The sequence below is a fragment of the Gossypium raimondii genome, chromosome 4 (assembly GCF_025698545.1).
Source record: "Gossypium raimondii isolate GPD5lz chromosome 4, ASM2569854v1, whole genome shotgun sequence".
NCBI lineage: Eukaryota > Viridiplantae > Streptophyta > Magnoliopsida > Malvales > Malvaceae > Gossypium > Gossypium raimondii.
Window position 1 is genome coordinate 40,611,591 of NC_068568.1, and position 23,875 is coordinate 40,635,465.

Below are 23,875 nucleotides of genomic sequence, written 5' to 3' on the forward strand. Positions count from 1 at the left end.
CTAGACAGTATATAATACAATTATCACGATGAATAAATAAATGGTAAACTATCAAAATAGTCACTTTTTACCTCAGGTTATATTGTAGTCACTTACATTATCATGTTGTAATATTTTAGTTACTGAGCTGTTAATTATCGTTAACGGTGTAACGGATTATACAATTGGTTCTCAAATTTTTTCATTTTGAATATTAAATTTTTTTCTTTTATATTCTTTTAACTTTTCCTTTTCTTTCTCTATTTCTTTTAACATAATTTTTCTATGTTTTCCATTTGTTAAAACTTATTTATGTTTATGAAAAAAGAAAAGGCGAAAGCTTAAACCAAAATAAAACTTGTTTCGCATATTCTTACCCCACATTTACAAACCGCATCATCCATCACTGCTTTAACGAACCAATTTGAATCCCTCAATGACCTAGTCCATAAGTTCGCCTCACTCGAAGACCTCGCTAGTTGTGACTTATGACAATATACCCTCAACAAAGTTTTTTGAACCCGTTCCCTCAACCTCCTAACAAACCCCCACGACCACCTTATCTATCCAACCACCATACGGAACTTACCTTCAACTTTATCCAAACTAGTTTGCTTCCAATGTCCATTTCTCTCTTCAATTCATCCATGCTTGACTTCCAATCAAGCTTGCTTGGGAATATCCAAGAAGGTTTAGATCAATTTTATCGTTTGCTTAATTTTATTCATCAGAAAATAAAAGGAAAGAAAATGAATAATTCATACGATTCTGTAAACATTTGAAAACCGAAAAAAAATATTTTGAATATAAATAATTCAATTTATGTTTAGATTTAATTAGTGATATGATTTTTGTATTGATTAGTTAGATCCAATTTTAATTTTAAAATTAGGTTATATTCAAATTGAGATTTAATTAAAATTATTGGTATTTGATTTTGAGTGAAATTCAATTTAGAAATAATGTGAAAAAAAATAAGGAATTGGTTTATTTGGTGGGTAGAGATTACGTGGAATATGAAAAGAGAGAAAATAAAAGGAAGAAAAAATTAAAATAAACAAATAAAAAGAAAAAAATTAAATTGTTTAAAAAATAAAAGTATAGGTACTAGTTTTAACAAATAGAAAACATAAAAAAACTATGTTAAAAGAAATAGAGATGGGAGAAAAACAAAGGGAGAAGAAGAAGAGAATGGAAAATCAAGAAAAAAAAGTTCAAAGAACATAAAAGAAATAAAATTGCTCAAAACGAAAAAAATATAAGGACCAATTTTATAATTTAATCTAAAATGATAATTTAACATGCTAGGCTAGCTTGTTGTTACATTGTTAACGACAATTATCGGCTCAGTGACTAAAATGTTACAACACGATGACATTAGTGACTAAAACATAACGTTTCAAACATAAATAACTGAAATGTAAGCTGAGGCAAATAAAGTGACCTTTTTCGTAATTTACCTATAAATGAATAAAATATGAGCAAGTTTGAGTTGCATAGTTTTTGGCAGGAATGGTTGAACATGCAAAAACAGGAAGGCATAGAAGAAGGGACAGCTAAAGTTTAATTAAGTTTTAATTCCGTCATAAATATAGGTAATAAGAAAACATAGGAAAAAGATCTGTTTTTTAAGGTTGAAATAATTGAAACCCATTCCGAATTCAATTATTCAATGCATAATATTTAAAAAAAAAAATCAAATATTGGACTCCTCTAAAATAAGTCTTGAAATTTCATATCTATATAAAAGTTAAAAATTCGAAATTTTGATAAAATTTACTTATAATTTTAATAATTGCATTAAAAAGTAAAAATACTACATTTTAGACTTTTAAAATATAGGATTTAAATCTTAAATTTTGTCAAAATAAAAGGACTGACGTGATATTTTAACCCTGAAAATAATATATAAACACCATTAAAAGTTCTCACTCCCTCAAACACACAGAGAGTCAAATAAATAAAGAAAAGAAAATTATTGAAAAAGACTGCTATCATCGCTTCATCACTCTTCCTTTTCCTCTTTTTCATTTTTATTATTTTTTCCCTCTCTCTCTCTCTCTTTCCATGGCTTCTTCTTCATCTTCCTTTCACTTCCCTGTGAGTCTTGTGGCCTTATTTCATACTTCTTTCTTTTAATTTTATTATTTTTAATCTTTTGTTTCTAAACATACCCAGCTAGATTTACAGATTGGGGTTTCCATTTTCTGTTTCTTTTTTGATTAATTTGCTTTATATTGATTCTTTTGCTTCTTTATTTCTTTTTCTGTATTTGTATTTTTTAAGATGGGATTTTGATTTACTCTTTTTTTTTTTTTTGCATTTGCAGTGACCTGTTCTTCATGGTTGATCTGATATGGGTTTTTGATTTCTTCACATATTGGGGTTAGTTCAACTTCTACTATCTCTACTCGTCCTTTCAAGTAAGGGTGTTTTTTTTTTCTTTTTTAAATTCGAAGTTGGATTTTTTCTATAGGGTTCCATATTTTGCCTTAGATTTATATTGAATTATTGAAAGTAGTCATGGTGAAAGTGGGTAAAATTTAGGGGTTTTATTAGGATTTAGGATTTGGGTCATATATGTTTGATGAGCTTATTGAGGTATTTATAATGGTGGCAGCATTGTGAATAAGGAGTAGGGCTTTGTTGCAATTTTGTGTTTCTTTCGAAATATTACTGAAGGTTCATATTGTAAAGTGGAAATGGTGGGCAAAGAGGATCCTCCTGCTAGTCCTAGGGCTCCATCGTGCCAGCTTTCAAGCTCGCGAAAAATGTTTTGGCGTTCAGCTTCGTGGTCCTCTTCCCGGACGAGTGGTCAAATTCCCTTAACTGAGGACAAAGATCTAGGAGCAGGTTCTAATGGTAATGATGGTATTAATAATGGGCAAACTCGCCGGTTTCCTCCTCCTCCTTTAACTCCGCGTTCTCAACAGAATTGTAAGGCCAGGTCATGTTTGCCACCTTTGCAGCCACTGTCAATTGCACGAAGGAGTTTGGATGAGTGGCCGAAGGCCGGTTCTGATGACCTTGGTGAGTGGCCACAACCGCCAACCCCAAGTGGGAACAAGAGTGGGGAGAGGTTAAAGCTTGATTTATCATCAATTCAGCGGAATAATGATAAGAATGGCGGGCTTGTAAAGAGGGATAAGATTGCTTTCTTTGATAAAGAATGCTCGAAAGTGGCAGAACATATTTATCTTGGTGGAGATGCTGTTGCAAAGGACAGGGAAATACTTAAAAAGAATGGTATTACTCATGTTTTAAATTGTGTTGGGTTTGTTTGTCCAGAGTATTTCAAGGCTGATTTTGTGTACAGAACTTTGTGGTTGCAAGATAGTCCATCGGAAGATATTACTAGCATACTTTATGATGTTTTTGATTATTTTGAGGATGTTCGGGAACTGGGTGGAAGGGTTTTCGTTCATTGCTGCCAGGGGGTATCGAGGTCCACATCATTGGTGATAGCATATCTTATGTGGAGAGAGGGACAGAGTTTCGATGATGCCTTTCAGTATGTAAAGGCTGCAAGAGGAATTGCTGATCCAAATATGGGTTTCGCTTGCCAGTTGTTACAGTGCCAAAAGAGGGTCCATGCATTCCCTTTGAGCCCTAGTTCCTTGTTGAGAATGTATAGAATTGCACCTCATTCTCCTTATGATCCTTTGCACCTAGTCCCTAAAATGCTGAATGATCCATCTCCTTCGGGTCTAGATTCTCGAGGTGCATTTATTGTTCATATACCTTCTGCAATATATATTTGGATTGGTAAAAACTGTGAATCTATCATGGAAAGAGATGTGCGAGGTGCTGTTTGTCAGATTGTTCGGTATGAGAGAGTGCAGGGACCGGTAATAGTGATCAAGGAAGGAGAAGAACCGGCTTATTTTTGGAATGCATTTTCAAACTTTCTACCATTGATGGATAAATCTGGAAACAAAGTTGAGGTAGGGGAGTCGGCAATTAAAATTTGCTTGGGTGAGAGGAAAGTGGATGCGTATAATGTTGATTTCGAGATTTTTCAGAAGGCTATAAAGGGTGGCTTTGTCCCTCCATTTGCTTCATCCGAGAATGAACATGAAACCCACCTTCCTGCAAGAGAAAGCAGTTGGAGTATGCTTCGACGTAAGTTTGCCTCTGGCATAATGAAGGAGTTTGTCTCGGCACCGAAGATATTACTCTCCAGGGTTTATTCAGATTCCATGATGGTAGTTCATGCATCATCACCGTCATCGGCATCATCCTCTTCGTCTTCTTCTTCCTCACCTCCTTATCTCTCTCCAGATTCCATCTCTTCCGATTCCAGTACTTGCTCAAAGTACTTTTCTGAATCCTCTCTGGATTCACCTTCAGCTGTTTTGTATTCTCTTCCGGTTTCTTCGACTTTGTCTAACTTTTCTAATTTGTCTCTCATTTCATCCCGAAGTTCTCTGCACCCCAAAATTAATAGCTCAGAAATTGCCAGTGTCAATCTCACTTCTCAACCTTGTTCAAAATCTGCATTTTCACCTCTAAAAAAGGTTTCACCTTCCCTTGCTGAACGCCGAGGTAGTTTGTCAAAGTCTCTCAAGCTGCCAGTGATGAGCGATAGTATAAGAGAAACAAACGATCGGTCATGTTTTCTTGTTAAGCAAGATGGGGTTCGGATAGATAACAATACCAGCTCATCATGTGAATCAGATATTGAAATTGTCTTTGACTCCAAGCGTGGTGTTAGAAATGGTAGGGATATTTTGGTTCAAGGTTCTGGTTTGAAGATATCCCCAGGTAGACTAGCTAATGTTGGCCAACATGATTCTGAATCTACTTTTGTTAATAGTTGTTGTGAAAGTCCAAGAAACCATCCTCCTCAGGATGGTCTCCTGTCTGCTGTTCCAAACAGGATGGAGGAAATTATTCCAGCTTGCACAGGTGTAGTTCAGCCTTTAGTATGCCACTGGCCCAGTATAGAGAAGATGACAAATTTTACTAGAAGTGATCTAGATTCAAAGTCCGCTTTTGCAATTTTTTTGCCGACTGCAGCTGTAGACGAAAACAAAGATAGGATTCTATATTTTTGGATAGGAAGATCCTTTCATCTTGAAAAAAGATCAAACCAACTAGATAGCAGCAGAGTGGTAGGGGATAGAGAAGATATCGACTGGAACCAAGTTGCTTATGATGTACTCACAAAAGTGGGTCTTCCGAATGATACCCCTGTTAAGGTACGGAATGTTGAAGTTTTCTACATTATATTATTTGCGCCTTGTTCCCATGTTTATGTACAGATTTATGTTATATATTATGATATGTTTGCTTCTGATTTTAGATTTTTAATAAGATTGAAGCACTAACAACCGTATATCTATGTTCAAAAATATCATACCATAAGATGTGTCTGAAATATCATACCTTAATTCTTGTCATTTAAAAGTAGAAACTACATACATGTTTGATTTGTTGACTTTAACTAAATATGTCAAGCTGCCTGCTTGATTATTTTTAATCAAGCATTGGACCAATGTCATAGATTTTTTTTACGGGAATGGATATGCTATTCAGAATATCAATTTAAGGTTCTAGTTATGCTTATGCCAGTGTAAATTATTCTGAGATTTTCACCAATGTTAAAAAAACCGGACAAAATGTTGAACCAGTCAGACCTTCAGTTCATGGTTGAACCAAGCGGTTTGATGTTTTCTTTATTTTTCAATGTTTAAATGCTTTTAACCTTTATTTAATGTAAAATAAATTATAAAAATAATTAAGAATTAACAAAAATTACATTTAGCTTGATGTTAATATCTTTAATATAGAACTAAGAGATTAAATTTTAAAGTTGTAAATCTCATTCATTACAAATAAAATATTCAGGGAAAATGGATTTATAAGAAACCAGTTTTTTACCTGTCCAATCTAGTTTTATCGGTGTTTGACTGGTTCGACGTGTAGCCAACGGTGGTTTCCCGTTCTGGATTTTTATTCCTCGATGTTCACTTGTCTTTCTCTGGATGCATCTGTCGAGGCGGAAAGCTTATTTACCTCTATAAAAGAAATTTCTAAAAGTCATCTATGACCTCTGTTTTGCAACGTATTTCGTTTGATTTTGATTTGTTCTGTTATATTGCCTTTTAACCTTCTATATGTACCTTGATATTTACTATTTGCAGATTGTCAAAGAAGATGAAGAACCAATGGAATTTCTTATGTTGCTGAGGACATTGTAGCTTTACTGCAATCTAGGATATATCTGCAGGCCAATAGTTCATAGATTATCTTTTGTCTCTTCAAATGGCTTATTTTTGCTGTGGAATTTCAGGCATCAGGCATAATTCCCATGGGAAAACCAATGAGGTAGGTAGCCCTTTTTTTTCTGTTGTTTCTTATTGGCAATGTAAATTTCCAGCAAGATACCTCTGTTGCTCCGAGTCTTCATTTTCCTTGAAGTTTTTGTGCCCATAATCATGTTCAATGCATGATTCTCCAAAAGAAACACTCTTAAGACATGGAAATCTTGGAAAACTTTCAAAATATCTGTGCCCGATACATCGGAGTCTGAGTACATAGCTAGGTGCTGTAGTTGGCATAGCAGCTTTTTTGCAGGTTGATATGGTTCAATTATGCACCACTCTTCCAGCCATCTGCTGCATTCAGGGATTTTAACTCATATTTCAACTAGGTTTAAATGTTTGCAGATATTCTACAACATTGTTTTTCTTATGGCTTTGTAGGCTACAATTGATCATTAGAGTGATAGATCAACAGGAAAACTTGTTCTGTTTTTGCTTCTTTGCAATCATTTTTGGTGTTTATTTGAGGGCTAAATTCTTGCGTGACCCTTCCATTGTTAACATAAAAACATGAATATGATCTATGCACAACTTTCGATTGTGCCAGCATAGTCCCCTGCAGGTTTTTATCCATATTACTTGTTACTTTCAGATGTCATTCAGCTACAAGGGAAGTCCATGTGAAGATCAGATCCTGTTGGTTGTTTTTAGTTCATTTTAAGTAGACTTCAGTTATAGAGCATGAAGAGAATGCAAGCAAGATGTCAGTCGGCATGTGTTATCTAAGAAACTATGCTTTAGAGACCGGGGGAGGGAGGGGCTCAAAGCATGTAATTTGACAAATTGGGAGTTTCACGCTATATATGCTGAAGCTTAGTGCATGTAAGAGTCAGGACCTTGGTGACACCATAGTAAATGTGATTTCCCTGGATGTCCCATTACAGTGTCCTCTGGCTGCCATAATTTTATTGTTTTGGCTCAATCCACTGCTGGGTAAACACTTGCACACTTTTTTGTATTTGAAGGTCGATTGTTCACTGTACTGATGTTGAAGTAGGGTGACCAAGAACCTGGGTTTCTGGAAAATTTTATAGAGTTGAGCTTCGTTATCATACAATCAGGTTACAATAGGTGGAAATTACTTGCATTGCATGCAGTCGTTAACAAATCTAGCCTTGCATGTTTTTCACATTATCAGTTTGTTTCACTGTTTGTCTTTGGATGTTTGCAGGTAGCTACCATGTCGGAATTCGCCTGGTTGTACAGCACCATCGTAACTGATAATCATTTGTTTCGATAGACAGTTATTGTATATTCAGTGTTATTAGAATCAAATTCTTAAAATCTTAGTTATCCATTCCAGCCTCAATAGATTCACTGTAATTTCCCTTGTGCCTGCAACATCATTTCGTTTCTCAAAACTGTTCAATTCAATACTCTTTAGCATGAACTTTCTATGGCAAATGTTGGATTCTTAAACTGGGTATTGCTTATTTCTCTCTCGCTTAATATATATGATATTTGTTCTGCAATTTTGATTTTATATATAAAGAACCAAAGATGATAATCTGCAACATTTTGGGCATCATACTTGTCCATTAGGTTTAAGGAATTGAACTTGTTTAAGTTTGATACGGATCCTTGTTCAAGATCAGTGGTAGAAGGTTTGATTAAACTTGCCAAAGGTTTCGGTTTGGTTTTTATTAAATAAGTTGCGATAATAATAAAGTATAATTAATTTGGTTTACAAAATTTTGTTTTTAAATTAATTTTGAAGTTTTATAATAAATTTTTTTATTTTTAAAAATTTAAGTATTAAAGAATATAGATTTAAAATATTAGAAAGACCGATGATCTAATGAATCAAAAGCAGTACTATTAGCATTAAATGGTGTTATTACAGAAGGTCATGTTTTTGTTAGTAGAGATCCCACTCTAAACTAATGCTAATACAAAGCTTCAAGCAACCCTTTCCATTCCATCAAATGGAACTAAAACTTTAAAAGCATAAAAACTAGAAAGAGTTGAAAGGAGGCGGGCTGAAGTTTTTAAGGCAATAATCCCACATCGCAAAGCGACAAGCAAGTGCATCCCAAGTGCCTTTATAAATTAAAGCCCGAGTATGCTCTGAAATCTCACGGAGCCGTGCGATGGGCACAGAGCGAACTATTCTTTCGCCTTTTACTAAAGAATACCGTGTGGTCGTCGCCTAAAACGGCATACGCCTATTTTTGGAGGGCCGGTTTTTCGAGAACGGGCCCAACAATTCATAGTTTAAAAGTTTTCGGTTTTAGCCTGCAGCAACATATTATTTTGTTCAAAAGTTACACGACAAAAAGAAGTAAAGGTAATGGACACAACTGTTAGTTGGCAACCTTTTGAACGCAACACCAGTCTCACTGGAGGAGAATGGCTACCAGGATGATCTTTTTTAATTTATTTTCAAATCTTACCGTCTAATTTGATTCATTTATTTTTATGAGAATGATTTTCAAGTAGTTTTTAAAAGTATCAGCATTAAAAAAAAAACATTTTAGAAGTATTAATACTATTTATTTTTAATAAATGAATACTTTTTCATGTTGGGATTTTATTACGACATTGCATGTAAGATGTATAATAAATTTCTGGTCTCCGCATTTTAATATTTCTAGAGTATGGTATAAAATGTCATATTGTTTTTGCTGGAATTGGAATAGTAAAATTGAAAATCATAATATCTACTTTGAAATCTTCATCGTGTAATTTTATTTAAGTTTTAAATAATTATTTATATATTTTATATAATAATATAAGAAAATAATAACACTATTGTAGTTGTATTTGTTACTTTATGAATAGAAATTTTTGTTAGTTATTTTTTTATTGAGCTAGTGTTCAATTAATTCGTGATATCAACATGATTATACTTTTAAGGGATAAGTATCATATTTATATACAAGCTTAGATTTAATGTGCAATTTGATACATGAACGTTAGTTTAATGTAATTAGACGAATGAAACTAGAATTGTGGTTCATATATATGTATGAAACTTTAATTTTGATTTAATTTTAACATTTAAAGAAATAAATACATACATTTATTTTCATATTGGATAAATATAATTGTTAGTAAATGCAAATATCAACGTAAAATTGTACTAATTTGGTAATGTTGCTAATGGTTTGTGAAATTTGAATCAAATTAAAATTGTGTATAAATTGCACAAAATCAAAATTTATATATAACATTGAACATCGAATCAAAGTTCATATATAATTTTGATATTTACCCCTATTTTAAATATAAGATAGAATAAATATATAAATTAATCATCTATGATTTACTTGTAGAGGGTAATCATGAACACCAAATATGGACTATAGAACAGACATGAACATATCAAGGAAAATATTAATTTTAAAATTCTATGAGAATTTTCATAATACTTCTATAATATAAAATTTTAAAAATTCAAAAAAATTATGAATTTTTAAATCTAGAATGATATTATTTTGAAATTTCAAAAGAATTCAGTTTTTTTATAATGTATAAATTATATAATATTCCGAAAAGTTAAAATTGTTTATAATATTATAACAATGATATAAAACTCAAAGATATATAAGGTAATAGTTTTTTTTAAATTGAACTTTTATTACTTTTTTTCACTTTTAAATTTTTGAAAATTTAATTTACTAAATTTTTTACAATTATATATATTTAAATTAATTTGATTTACATATTTTCCCTTTTTAATTATTTATTTTAGTAATTTAGCAAATTTGAGATGGAATTCTTGTAACTGGCATGCTGTTGAATTAATAAATTTAAGTGTATGGTTAAAATATATACATTAACTTTACATTAGTTTTGATTAAATTATAGAAATACATAGATTTATTTATTTTTATATTGAATTAATATAATTGTTTGCGTAAAAATATATAAACATAAAATGGTGCTATCTTAATGATATTATTAGTAGTTTGTAAAAATTTCATCAAAATAAAATTTCATATTCTAAATTATACAAAATCAAAATTCATGTGTAGCGTTACACATTGAACTAAAGTTTATGTTTATTTTTCTATTTTATCTCTTTTTATTTCAATATAATTAATTTTGAAATGTGTATAATGAATAAGATCATCGAAAAATGTTTTTGGAGTGATAATCATATTAAAATTAAAAATAATTTGATTGTTTAATTTTTATTTTGAAGTAGATATTAATTAACTCTGGTACATACATGTCCAATTGCTTCATATATTATCAGATGCTCGTGTATGTTGAATCTTGGGTAAGGATTACCTAACAACTTAGAATAAGGTCTCTAACATCTTGAGTTCAAAGCCTTCTATACGAAATAACTTGACAATATTATTGCTACTCTATTACAGGGGTGAATCAAGGGGGGCTGGTAGTTGCATTTTGCCTCTCTAAAAATGATAAAATTTTAATTTAATTCTATAAAATTTATATTTCTACTATAAAAAAATTACAATTTAATTTTGGCCTCCTTAAATTTTTTTTTTGGCTTCGCTCCTGCTCTATTATTCTCCCTTAGAGTATATTGCACCTTGACAGTCCATTGCCACCGCAGCATCGATCAAATATTGCAATCATGTCCATCATCTAGCACGTCATCAATCAGCCATGCCACTCTTCAAAATTACCAATCGATAGTCTTTACCCCACACAATCTTCAGATCCTTGTAAGCTGCTCTCAACTCGGTAGAAAGTAGAGGGGCCACACTAATCTTCCTTCCAAAACCACAAATCGATGCTCTTTGGGCATCTTGTATTACCCATCCTATAGCGGCCTCTCCAGAACCCACATCAACAGCAATGTCTAAGTTAATAGCCACCCAATCCTGTGGTGACACTTGCCACCCAACACATCCTCCACCGTCCTCCATGCTTCGACACTACACCAATGCCCACTCATACCTGCTTGCCTCCACCCAACATTGTCGAACCACTTGAACAATCCGTATGACACTCTCAAAGACAATCATTCCGCTTCTTCCACAAGTGCCATATCATGGTCCCAAACATTGTTCCCCACTAAACAGCTGAACCATTGACGCTAAATGCCCTAGTCACCCGCTATAGAAAAAGTCGTATAACATCGATTTCAATAGTCCAATGACTTAAATAAAATTTTTTGAATAGTTTAATAGCTTAAATGAAAATTTTCGAATAATTTAATGATTAAATTAGAATTTTTTTAGTTAAGTGACAAACAAAAATTTATACATAATTTAATGACGAATGTAATTTATATTAAGGGTTTACAATATATAATGGGCTTCACAGTGAGCCCAAAATCCCTTGAAGAAGCCATTTTCTAAATCCTAATCCATTTTCGGCCCTTCTAATTTTGGATTTTAGGGTTTAAATATTTGGTACTTTAGGATTTACTCCCAACAATATTTATTAATTAAATTAAGGGTAAACTGCGTAGATATACACTCAATTATTAAATATTTTCATTTTAGACATTTAAAATAAAAAATTGTAATTTAAACACTCACGTTATTTAATTCTATCATTTTGGTTATTCTTTTAAGACTACAAACGAAAAGTTGATGTAGAAATTAAAAAGTTAGTATAATAATAAATTTAATCCTCAACTTTAGCATATTATATCAATTTAGTCATAATTTAAAAAAAATAACTCTCAAAATTTACAAATAATTTCAATTTGATTCCAAATCTAAAAAAATCATACAAAAATATAAAAATACATAAATATTTTCAAAAAAATATAATAATAAATTTAAAATTTATATTAATATTAAATAAAATAAAAATCCCCACCCCGTCCCTCTCTCCCTGCCCCATCACCGTTCCCGTCCCTCCCCCCCCTCCTCTTTGCTTTGAGGTTTCGATATGGTTACCATTAATTTCCCGAGAACCTCTAGTATCTGTAACAACACCATGGGGTTTTCTTATTGGCTTTCTCGTTTCAGGCCTATGAACTCTTCTGCTTATCTTTTTCCTAAGAAGCCATTGAAACAAACTCATTTAAGCTGATAACAAACAGTGTAAAGTTGTGGGGGAAGAGGAGAGGGAGGTCCGGTGGGAAAGGGGGAGAGGGAGAGGGAGGGGGTGGGGGGTAGGGGTTTTTATTTTATTTTATTTTATTTAATATTAAGATAATTATATTTATTTAATATTAATATAAAAATTTATTATTATATTTTTTGAAAATATTTATTTTTATATATTTTATATATTATTATTTCTTGTCAAGATTATTTTTTATTTTTATATATTTTTAAATTTATTATTATATTTTAAAAATATTTATGTTTTTATATATTTCTTTTAATTTTTAGAATTATGATTAAATTGAGATCATTTATAAATTTTGAGTGTTAATTTTTAAAATTATGACTAAATTGATATAATATGTAAAAATTGAGGACTAAATTTTTATTATATCGAACTTTTTAATTATAAGTCATTTTGCTGTTTGTGATTTCAACTGGAGTGGCCAAAATGACAGATGTGGTGTTTAAATTGCAATTTTTTTATTTTAGGTACCTAAAATGGAATTTTTTTATAGTTGGTGACTATATGTGTAATTTACCCAAAAAAACCAAAGAGAGGGAAAAATCTTCTCCCTGTGTCTTCGTTTCATTTCTCAATTCACTCTCTCAAAGCTTTGGAATTTGGATGTACCAAAAACCCTAACTGTAACCCTAACCAGCAATGTATCTTTACAACTTAACTCTTCAACAAGCCACCGGCATCGTCTCCGCCATAAACGGAAACTTCTCCAGTGGCAAAGTCCAAGAAATCGTCGTCGCCCGTGGCAAGATCCTTTCCCTTCTCCGTCCCGACGATCTCGGTAAGCTCCAAACACTTCACTCTGTCGAAATCTTTGGCTGCATACGTTCTTTAGCTCAATTCCGGCTAACCGGAGCCCAAAAGGACTATATTGTAGTAGGGTCGGATTCTGGTCGGATCGTTATCCTTGAATACAACAAAGAAAAGAACGTTTTTGATAAAGTTCACCAAGAAACTTTTGGGAAATCTGGATGTCGCCGGATTGTCCCGGGTCAGTACTTAGCTATTGACCCTAAAGGAAGAGCTGTAATGATTGGTGCTTGTGAGAAACAGAAATTAGTTTATGTTTTGAATAGAGATACTGCCGCTAGGTTAACCATTTCGTCACCTTTAGAAGCTCATAAGTCACATACTATTGTTTATTCGATTTGCGGTGTTGATTGTGGCTTCGATAACCCTATTTTCGCTTCCATTGAATTGGATTACTCGGAGGCTGATCAGGATTCCACGGGACAGGCTGCTAATGAGGCGCAGAAGCATTTGACGTTTTATGAACTTGATTTAGGGCTTAACCATGTGTCTAGGAAGTGGTCAGAACAAGTTGATAATGGGGCAAATATGTTGGTCACGGTACCTGGTGGTGGTGATGGGCCGAGTGGGGTTTTGGTTTGTGCAGAAAACTTCGTTATTTATAAGAACCAGGGGCATCCAGATGTTAGGGCCGTCATTCCTAGACGTGCTGACTTGCCGGCAGAACGTGGTGTTTTGATTGTTTCTGCGGCTACTCATAAGCAGAAATCTATGTTCTTCTTCCTTTTGCAGACAGAATATGGGGACATTTTTAAGGTTACACTGGAACATGGAAATGAAGGAGTTACAGAATTAAAGATTAAATATTTTGATACAATTCCTGTTACAGCATCAATGTGTGTGTTGAAGACTGGCTTCCTATTTGCAGCTTCGGAGTTTGGAAATCATGCTTTATATCAGTTTCAGGCTATTGGAGATGACCCTGATGTTGAGTCCTCGTCATCTACTTTGATGGAAACTGAAGAAGGTTTCCAGCCAGTGTTTTTCCAGCCTAGAGGGCTTAAGAATCTAGTTAGAATTGACCAAGCTGAGAGCCTGATGCCAATAATGGATATGAAAATTTCTAATCTCTTTGAGGAAGAAACACCTCAGATATTTTCACTCTGTGGGCGTGGTCCTCGTTCATCTTTGAGGATATTAAGGCCCGGTTTGGCCATCAGTGAGATGGCTGTCTCACAGCTTCCTGGTGTCCCGAGTGCTGTGTGGACGGTGAAAAAGAATGTTAGTGATGCCTTTGATGCGTACATTGTAGTGTCATTTGCCAATGCTACTCTTGTTCTTTCCATTGGTGAAACGGTTGAAGAAGTTAGTGATAGTGGTTTTCTTGATACCACTCCTTCTCTTGCTGTTTCCTTGATTGGTGATGATTCACTAATGCAAGTCCACCCTAATGGTATTAGGCATATAAGGGAAGATGGGCGTATTAATGAGTGGAGAACTCCTGGGAAAAGGACAATTGTTAAGGTTGGCTCAAATGGGCTTCAAGTGGTTATTGCATTGAGTGGAGGGGAGCTTATATACTTTGAGGTGGATATGACTGGGCAATTAATGGAAGTGGAGAAGCATGAAATGTCTGGAGATGTGGCTTGTCTTGACATTGCCCCTGTTCCTGAAGGAAGACAGAGATCCCGTTTTCTTGCAGTGGGTTCATATGATAATACAATTCGTATATTGTCTTTGGATCCTGATGATTGTATGCAGATTCTGAGTGTTCAGAGTGTGTCCTCGCCTCCTGAGTCTCTCCTTTTCCTTGAAGTTAAGGCATCAGTTGGTGGGGAGGATGGTGCTGATCACCCTGCCAATCTTTTCCTTAATGCTGGTTTGCAGAACGGAGTGTTGTTCCGAACGGTAGTAGATATGGTTACAGGGCAGCTCTCTGACTCCCGTTCACGGTTCTTAGGGCTGAGACCCCCAAAGTTGTTCTCTGTTAAAGTGAGAGGCCGACCTGCAATGCTTTGCTTGTCCAGTCGGCCATGGCTTGGTTATATTCATCAAGGACATTTTCTGCTAACTCCGCTTTCTTATGAGACACTTGAATTTGCTGCCTCATTTTCATCTGATCAGTGTGCTGAAGGTGTTGTTGCTGTTGCTGGGGATGCATTGAGGGTTTTCACCATCGAGCGTCTTGGGGAAACCTTTAATGAGACTGCTATTCCTTTGAGGTATACTCCTAGGAGGTTTGTCATGCAACCAAAGAGGAAATTATTGGTAATTATCGAGAGCGACCAAGGATCATATACTGCAGAAGAGCGTGAAGCTGCGAGAAAGGAGTGCTTTGAGGCTGCTGGAATGGGTGAAAATGGTAATGGTAATGTGAATGAAATGGAAAATGGCGGTGATGACGAGGACAAAGAGGATCCCCTCTCTGATGAGCAGTATGGTTATCCAAAGGCAGAGTCGAACAAGTGGGTTTCTTGCATTAGAATTCTTGATCCGAGGACTGCTACCACAACTTGTCTTCTGGAGCTTCAGGATAGTGAAGCTGCTTTCAGTGTATGCACCGTGAATTTCCATGATAAAGAGTATGGAGCTCTCTTGGCTGTTGGAACTGCCAAGGGCCTGCAGTTTTGGCCGAAAAAAAGCTTAGTTGCGGGATTTATTCATATTTATAGGTTTCTCGAAGATGGCAGGTCACTTGAACTTTTGCACAAGACACAAGTGGAAGGTGTTCCTCTTGCTTTATGCCAGTTTCAGGGAAGGTTACTTGCTGGAATAGGATCCGTGCTCCGATTGTATGACTTGGGGAAAAAGAGATTGCTTAGAAAGTGTGAAAATAAGCTTTTCCCTAACACTATTGTCTCTATCCACACTTACCGTGATCGAATATATGTTGGGGACATCCAAGAGGTATGATTTCTGATTTTTTCTGAATTCTCACTTCTTTAGCAGTTTCTTTTAAAAACTACTTTACATGTTGTATGCACGTCTCGTCTAATAAATGGGTTTTGAAAAATTGATGAAGTTGAGTTTTAATGCTCCCTTTGTTCCAAAACTGTAGTGCACTCCGATTATGTGTTCCTCTGTTTGCTTTCTTTGTCTGTTATTCTAGATCAATAACAAATATGATCCTTTATTGCAGTCATTCCATTTTTGCAAGTACAGAAGGGATGAAAATCAACTGTATATTTTTGCTGATGATGTTGTTCCAAGATGGCTTACTGCATCATACCATATAGATTTCGACACCATGGCTGGTGCAGACAAGTTTGGGAATGTCTATTTTGTGCGGCTACCACAAGATGTATCAGATGAGATAGAAGAAGACCCAACCGGTGGAAAGATAAAATGGGAACAGGGAAGGCTCAATGGAGCTCCTAACAAGGCAGAGGAGATCGTTCAGTTCCATATTGGAGATGTGGTAACTTGCTTGCAGAAGGCATCTCTGATACCAGGTGGTGGAGAGTGTGTTCTTTATGGTACAGTAATGGGGAGCTTGGGGGCATTGCTTCCATTCACTTCCCGTGATGATGTTGACTTCTTTTCTCACCTAGAGATGCATATGAGACAGGAGCACCCGCCCTTGTGTGGACGAGATCATATGGCTTATAGATCTGCATATTTCCCTGTCAAGGTGAACCTCAAATGATATGTTTATTTTCAGATCATCATGTTCTCAGATGTAGTTTATTTTATTAGTTCTGGTTTTCAAAGTTTGAAATGATTTTGCAGGACGTTATTGATGGGGATTTGTGTGAGCAGTTTCCTACCCTACCTTTGGATTTGCAGAGAAAAATTGCAGATGAGTTGGATCGGACTCCAGGGGAGATATTGAAGAAACTTGAAGAAATCCGAAACAAGATTATCTGAGATAGCTAACGGCATCGTGTTAAAGGTGCTTTTCCCTTCCCTCTCCTTTTTTGGTTTTCTGTACCATTTTTGGTTTATATCTACGTAATTATGTTTAAAGTAGGCTAAAATAACAAAGAAAAGACCCTAAACTTAACTACATTATCCGGATAAGCCCCTGTGGTTTTATTACACACAAATAACCCTTTGAACAAGTCCCTGACTTTTAATTTATACTTCAATAAACCCTTGAAACAAATTAACCGCTTGTCTGGATAAAAATTGGAGGATAAGGTTTCTTTTTGTACAATCAAAGTTTAGGAGGTTATTTAAGAATGTGACATGGTTCAGGGGCTTCTTTCCCTAGTATTTTAGCCTTTAGTGTTATTGCTTGAACTGTAATTAGGCGGTGTAATCAGCGTTTCGAGTAGTATAACTGCATATTGAAGAGTAGTTTGTGCTTTGTGTATCAGTGTACCTGGAGTTGTCAGCAAGAGTTGCCGGTAGTCAGTCGTGGTGTCAGAGTTGTGAGGAGCAATTGCACATGGCAAGTCAAGTTGAAAACGCGAGGTAACGAGTCAAGTCGAGAAGACTAGGCAACTGAGGGGGATAATTTTACATAATCAAACAAACTAGTTGGCGTTAGAGGCAAAAAATTAGTGTTAGTATTCGTAGAGATGACATTTGTTGTTGTTGTAATTAGTTGGGATCATCTTGTGAATTTGTATGATATATTTTGAAGTTTGATGTTCACGCTTCGGTTTTGTTTTAAAAAGAAAATATCCAGTCATCGTTGATAGTCGAACTGACTCAAATTAAATTTCTCCCATGCAACATTGGTTCAGTTTTTTTTATTTTATTTTTGGTTAACTGGAGTATTATAGAAAAAAGAAACAATTAAAAATTAAATTAAGAAAAAAGAACTTGGCTCGTTTGTATAATTGCAGTTTTTTTAATATAATTTTGCTGAGGATTCGGGCTTTCCAACATCATCTAGTTTATAAAAAAGAATGATGGAAAAATTGACATCAAATCAACATTACCATAGAAATCTTGCATTACTTCCTGTTTTATTAAATCTTGAAATAAATTTTAAAATCCAAATAAGATGATATAATTATGAGTTTTAATATATCTATTTGCAAAAATTATTTAGGATTTTACAAGCAAGATTCAAAGGTGAAACATGTGTGGGAAAAAGAAATTAAAATATTAAATATTAAAAAAGTGAAATATATAATGAACTAAAATATTCTCAATGTCACATTGAATATTAACTAATTATGTAGTTGGGTAATAAATTGAAACGGTGTGGTTGATCTGTGAACAGTACCTGATGAAGTTTCATTGTCATGTTGTGTTTTTCTGTTAAGAAAGACATGAATATCGGTCCCATGGGTGAAGTCATTTCCATTTAGATATGTTGGGATTTTATTTATTTTGGCGAAAAAGGTTGGATTTTTATTTAGATTAAGATTTTTTTATTTAAATAAATATAAATTATAAAAAACGGCTTTTTCTTTTTATATATTTCAATATTTGTTGAATAAAACACCAAATGGAATGGGAAGGAACATACTTGTCGTAGTCTCTTTATTTAAAGAAAACTATTCAAATCTGCATAAAAAAATTATTTATCTTTTAAAAAGGTTTTACTTAACCTTCATTTAAAGTTTACTAACCTTTCTAGTATTTATTTAAAGGAAACTATCCCTAATATTCTGCTTTTTAACTATCATGACATTTGGCCGATTGAGTCTTAGCTTGATTATCATCGGCATTGTTGCCAGTGTAAGAGAACGTGAGTTTGAGTGCGTTAAAGCACATTATCCTCTTATTTAAGAGTTGGGGAGGGGCTATGGGTAGTTCTAGACATTGTATCAAAAAGAACAGATACGATAAGAACCTATAATGAGATTAATGTTTAAAAAAAAACTATCATGACATTTGAGATCCAATCTTGATACATGACTTTTCTAGTGAAATTATCAGCTACAAGCTTATCAACCTTTCTTTATATAACGCGGACCATTGGTGGAGTGAACTTTTTTGGTTTGATAGGCTACACACTTGGATCCAAACTCAAGGTATGTACTAGCATATATGTTATTGTCTGGCTAAACACATCAGCATTGTAATACCCAATTTGCCCGGCCCAGTAAACACCAAAAGAAAAATCAAAAATAAAACACAAAAACAAATAAAAATTAAATAACAGTCCAAATGTCTAGTTATACAAACCCAAAAAACTAAGCCCAATACCTAGCCCTAAACAGTTTCCAAAACCCTAATTTTCAAAGAACAAAGAATAGCTTGACAAGAACCAAGCCCTTCACCCACGCAGAAGACCAGTACACGCCCCACGTGCGTCTCCACATTGGTCATGTACTGCAAGTGTAACAAACCAAAGAATAGCGAGAAGATATACACGAGGATAATAGGAAAAAAGAAAAAAAGACAAAAAAGGAAAAATAATTCTGTGTAATAGTCGGCAATATAAAAGCCGATCGATTCATTTTGTAAAGGGGGATTCACAGATTTGAATAGAAATACGAAAAGAAAAAAAAAGAAAACAATCAGAGTTTTTTTAAGGTGATTTGAAATCTCGTTTTTTGCCTTCGATTATTTCGCTTTTTGTTTCTTGAATCTTTTTTACTTATGGTACATAGAAAAAGAGAGAGATTAGAGGACGAGAAATTTACCTGATCGGTGCCGTCGAATCCTCACCGCTTCGTCACAATCGAAGGGTGAATGGGGATTTAGGGCTAGAGAATGTAGAAGAACATTCGTAGATAGAAATAGAATTGAAGAAGAAGTGAGAAATCTTAGAAAAGAAAGAAAAGGAAGCTTGAGCACAGTGAAGCTGAGAAAATCTGTATTCAATATTCATGTCCAACCTCTTTTCTGTTACACGTAATATAGTGAAAACAATAACCGTATTTTACTAAACGCACTCGTTTTGTTCAATCCAAACTCACCGTATCACTAAACGTCTTAACAAAAACGCAGCACCTTAACTAATTATTATTAACCAACTTAACGAGAATAAAACCAGAATATGAACCATAACAATTTGCCCGCCCTAAAAGAAATCCTTGTCCTCAAGGATTAAAGGTAGGAAACCTGCGTTGTAACTCAGACAACTTCTCCCAGGAAGCATCCTCAGGAAAAATGTCCGCCCATTCAATCAATACTTCCACCGCAGCATGATTACCTTGTCGGACCATCCTCCTATCCAACACTCACACTGGAGATTTAAGAAGAGCACCATCCGAAGCGACTGGTGGTAGCGTGGAAGCGCTTACTGCTGAACGAATATGCTTCTTTAACTGTGAAACATGGAAAGTGTGATGAATTCGAGCTGAAGCGGGTAATGTCAACTTGTAAGCCACCTGCCCTATTCGAGCTTCCACAGGAAAAGGACCAAAATATCGGGGTGACAATTTTTGGTTTCTAAATTTGCGCAGGGAGTGTTGACGATATGGCTGAAGCTTTAGATAAACTAAGTCACCCACCTGGAACTCCCTTTCTAGTCTTTTTCTGTCAGCCATTTGTTTCATTGTATCTTGAGCCCGGGACAAGTGGAACTTGAGAATCTTGTGCATAATCTCCCTATGCTGTAGGGTACAATCTACTGAATCTACTGGGGATGCACCCACCACATAAGGTAGATGGATAGGTGGGAGCTGTCCATAAAGAGCTTCATAAGGCGTTGTTTGAATTGCTAAATGGTATGTCGTGTTATACCACCACTCAGCCAGTGGTAACCATGATAACCATGCTGAGGGTTTTTCCCCAACCATGTATCGCAAGTATCCCTCCAAGCATTTGTTCAACACCTCGGTTTGCGCATCTGTTTGAGGGTGATAGGCTGTAGATTTCTTCAATTTGGTTCCCAAGTGTTTGAACAGCTCCTGCCAAAATTGACTTAGAAAAATTTTATCCCTATCGGAGACAATGGTTTTCGGAATCCCATGAAGCTTGTAAATATGGTTGAAATACTCCTGTGCCACTGTAAGAGCTGTGAAAGGATGAGCAAGTGCCAGAAAATGACCGTACTTGGTTAGACGATCAACCACTACAAAGATGGTTGATTTTCCTTGAGAAAGTGGCAGTCCCTCAATGAAGTCCATGCTGATGTCAGACCAGACCCATTCCGGAATGGGTAATGGTTGCAAAAGACCAGGCGATGCTGCATTGTCCTACTTACACCTTTAACACGTCACACACTCACGAACCCAATCATATACATCTTCGGACAGCCCCTTCCAATACAATATAACAGATATTCTCTGGCGAGTCACAAGGATTCCAGAGTGACCTCCTAAGGGTGTGTTGTGGAAGATGTCAAAAATCTGCTTTCGCAGTGTTGCATCTTTGCCAACCACGACTTTGTTTTTCCTACGCAAAAAGGTGTCATGCCACGAATATTTGGGATGCAACTGTGGCTGCGCACGCACTTGCTCACAAAGTCGAGCAAGACTCTGATCCCTCTCATACAAACTTACAATCCTGTCCTAAATTGTAGACCAATCTGACTCCAGATTGCCTTCACATTGCAACAACTGATGCTCCAATTCTGAAGGTTTCCTGGATAACGCATCTGCCACTGCGTTTTGCGCCCCTTTTCGATACACGATTGAATAATCATACCCAAGCATCTTAGCCACCCACTTTTGTTGATAGAACGTAATAGCTTGTTGCTCCGAAATGAATTTCAAACTCTGATGATCTATTTTGATGACAAAAGGTCTGCCCACAAGGTAAGAGTGCTACTTCTTTACTGCTAGTAACACTGCCATCATCTCCTTATCATAGATGGATAGAGCTTGGTATTTAACTCCAAAAGCTTTACTAAAGAAAGCTATTGGCTTCCCCTTTTGTTGAAGAACAGCTCCCACTCATTGCCCATTAGCATCTGTTTTGACACAAAACTGTTCTTGAAAATTTGGCAGAGTTAGAACTGGGGCTTGACAAATTGCTGACTTGAGTTGCTCGAATGCTCGTTGTTCCTGCTCGGTCCACTCCCATAAGACCCTTGACGTAAAAGTACAGTGAGAGGTTTAGCTATTAACCCGTATCCCCTTATAAACCTCCTGTAATAACCCGACAAGCCAAGGAATCCCCGTAGTTCTTTGACTGATCTTGGAGGAGGCCAATCTAGTACACTCATTACCTTTGATCGATCCATGCTAACAGTCCCTTGGGCAATGATGTGGCCTAGATATTCCACATGTGTAGCTCCAAAACTACATTTAGACCTCTTGGCAAACAACTGATTTTCTCGAAGCACCTGCAAAACCTTATGTAAATGATCCAAGTGGTCAGACCAACCTCGCGAATAGACAAGGATATCGTCAAAAAATACCAACACTGATCTTCTTAACATAGATCGGAAAACTGAATTCATCAAGGACTGGAAACTCGATGGTGCATTGGTCAAGCCGAATGGCATGACCAAGAACTCATAATGATCCTCATGGGTTCTGAACGCCGTTTTGAAAATGTCCTGCTCACTCATTCGAATCTGGTGATAACCAGAACGCAGGTCCAACTTAGAGAAAAAGTGTGCTTGTCCCAACTCATCTAACAATTCTTCAATGATGGGAATGGGAAATCTATCTTTAACTGTCAACTGATTTAGCTGTCTGTAGTCTATACAAAGGCGCCAACTCCCATCCTTCTTCTTGACCATAACTACTGGAGAAGAAAAAAGACTATTGCTATCTCGAATAATCCCAGCCTGTAACATTTCCCGAACTAGTCTTTCAATTTCAGTTTTCTGCACTGTTGGATACCTATAAGGGCGCATTTTCAGCACCTGAGATTCATCCACTAATGGGATCTTGTGGTCGTGGAATCTAGGGGGTGGTAGTTGTGCGGGTACCTGAAAAACATCTTCAAAATCTCCAAGCAAATTTTATAACTCAGGAAGTGAAGAATCTGATTTCAACTCAAGCACAGTCTGATCACAAGAAGTTAACAGCATTGGACAAGGGCTATTACCTGCTAGACTCATGCATTTAGAAAACCGGCCACTCGGAACAATCTGCATTGACCCAGGGACAGTACCCTTTAAATTGCATTTTTGGTTTCTATACTGAAATTTCATAGTCAGTTTTGCAAAGTCCCATACAATCGGTCCTAAGGAAAGCAACCATTGAATTCCTAGAACTAAGTCAGACCCTTTGACTGAGAGAACTAAAAAATCGGTGGTATATTTATACCCCTGTGCTTCCCATCGTACAACCTTACATAATCCCTGGGTGCTTAGTTTGACACCATTTGCCACCATCACCTTTAGGCTAGGCTCAGATTCAATGGTCAACTGTAGTCGTTTAGCTACCTTGAAATCAATGAAATTGTGTGTGCTGCCTGAATCTACCAAAGCCACCACCTCAACTTGGTCGATCATTGCTGGAAACCTCATGGAGTTGTGACCTTGTGATCCATTCAATGCATGCAAAGATAACACCGGTGTAGAACTTCCCGAACCCAACTCCATAGATTCCAACTGTTCAGGACAGTCCTGGAAATCGTCTTGAGAATGACTCTTTGCTTTAGAATGACTATCTTCCTACGGTTCCACCACTAGCTGATACACTTGGGACTTAGAACACTTGTGACCAGGAGAATACTTAAGACCACACCAAAAACAAAGGCCTTTCTTCCTCCTATCTTCCAATTCTGCCTGCGACAAGGATTTTGAAGGCATTTTAGAGCCGTCTTTCCCATTTATTGACTCGTTTGTTGAACAGGAGCTACTATTTCCTCTAAAGTTTCTTACTACAGGCAACAAAGGTCTGCCCACATTTACCCCTGTAGGCGGTATATTCTCACGCTTAGCTGGACCAAACACAATGTTTTCCACTTGTCTAACTAAGTTGAATCCCTCAACTAATGATTGAGGTTTAAACAACTTGAGATATTGGCCTATCTCAGGCTTAAGATTACTGAGGAATATACTCAAT

The 23,875-nt window shown here is 35.6% G+C and overlaps 2 protein-coding genes and 1 non-coding gene across 8 annotated transcripts; all 3 read left to right on the forward strand.

Annotated features, from left to right (window-relative positions):
* The first annotated feature begins 1,923 nt into the window (after positions 1-1,923).
* On the forward strand, positions 1,924-7,724 carry LOC105779819 (protein-tyrosine-phosphatase MKP1). Of its 6 annotated transcripts, none has more exons than XM_012603753.2 (6): positions 1,924-2,079; positions 2,309-2,364; positions 2,600-5,180; positions 6,126-6,309; positions 6,898-7,366; positions 7,477-7,724. In XM_012603753.2, exons 3-4 carry the CDS (start codon positions 2,682-2,684, stop codon positions 6,180-6,182), a joined length of 2,556 nt encoding a protein of 851 aa, XP_012459207.1. In that variant the 5' UTR covers positions 1,924-2,079; positions 2,309-2,364; positions 2,600-2,681; the 3' UTR covers positions 6,183-6,309; positions 6,898-7,366; positions 7,477-7,724. The 6 variants fall into 6 exon arrangements, with proteins under 6 accessions (XP_012459207.1, XP_012459208.1, XP_012459210.1 ...); XM_012603754.2 differs by having other exon boundaries at positions 6,898-7,238; XM_012603756.2 differs by having other exon boundaries at positions 6,898-7,127.
* A 662-nt stretch (positions 7,725-8,386) lies between these two features.
* On the forward strand, positions 8,387-8,504 carry LOC128040674 (U5 spliceosomal RNA). Its single transcript, XR_008195480.1, has one exon. It is a non-coding gene; the product is annotated as a U5 spliceosomal RNA (small nuclear RNA).
* A 4,344-nt stretch (positions 8,505-12,848) lies between these two features.
* LOC105780049 (spliceosome-associated protein 130 A) lies at positions 12,849-17,738 on the forward strand. Its single transcript, XM_012604143.2, has 4 exons — positions 12,849-15,965; positions 16,198-16,689; positions 16,788-16,950; positions 17,378-17,738. Exons 1-3 carry the CDS (start codon positions 12,951-12,953, stop codon positions 16,923-16,925), a joined length of 3,645 nt encoding a protein of 1,214 aa, XP_012459597.1. The 5' UTR covers positions 12,849-12,950; the 3' UTR covers positions 16,926-16,950; positions 17,378-17,738.
* The last annotated feature ends 6,137 nt before the right edge of the window (positions 17,739-23,875 follow it).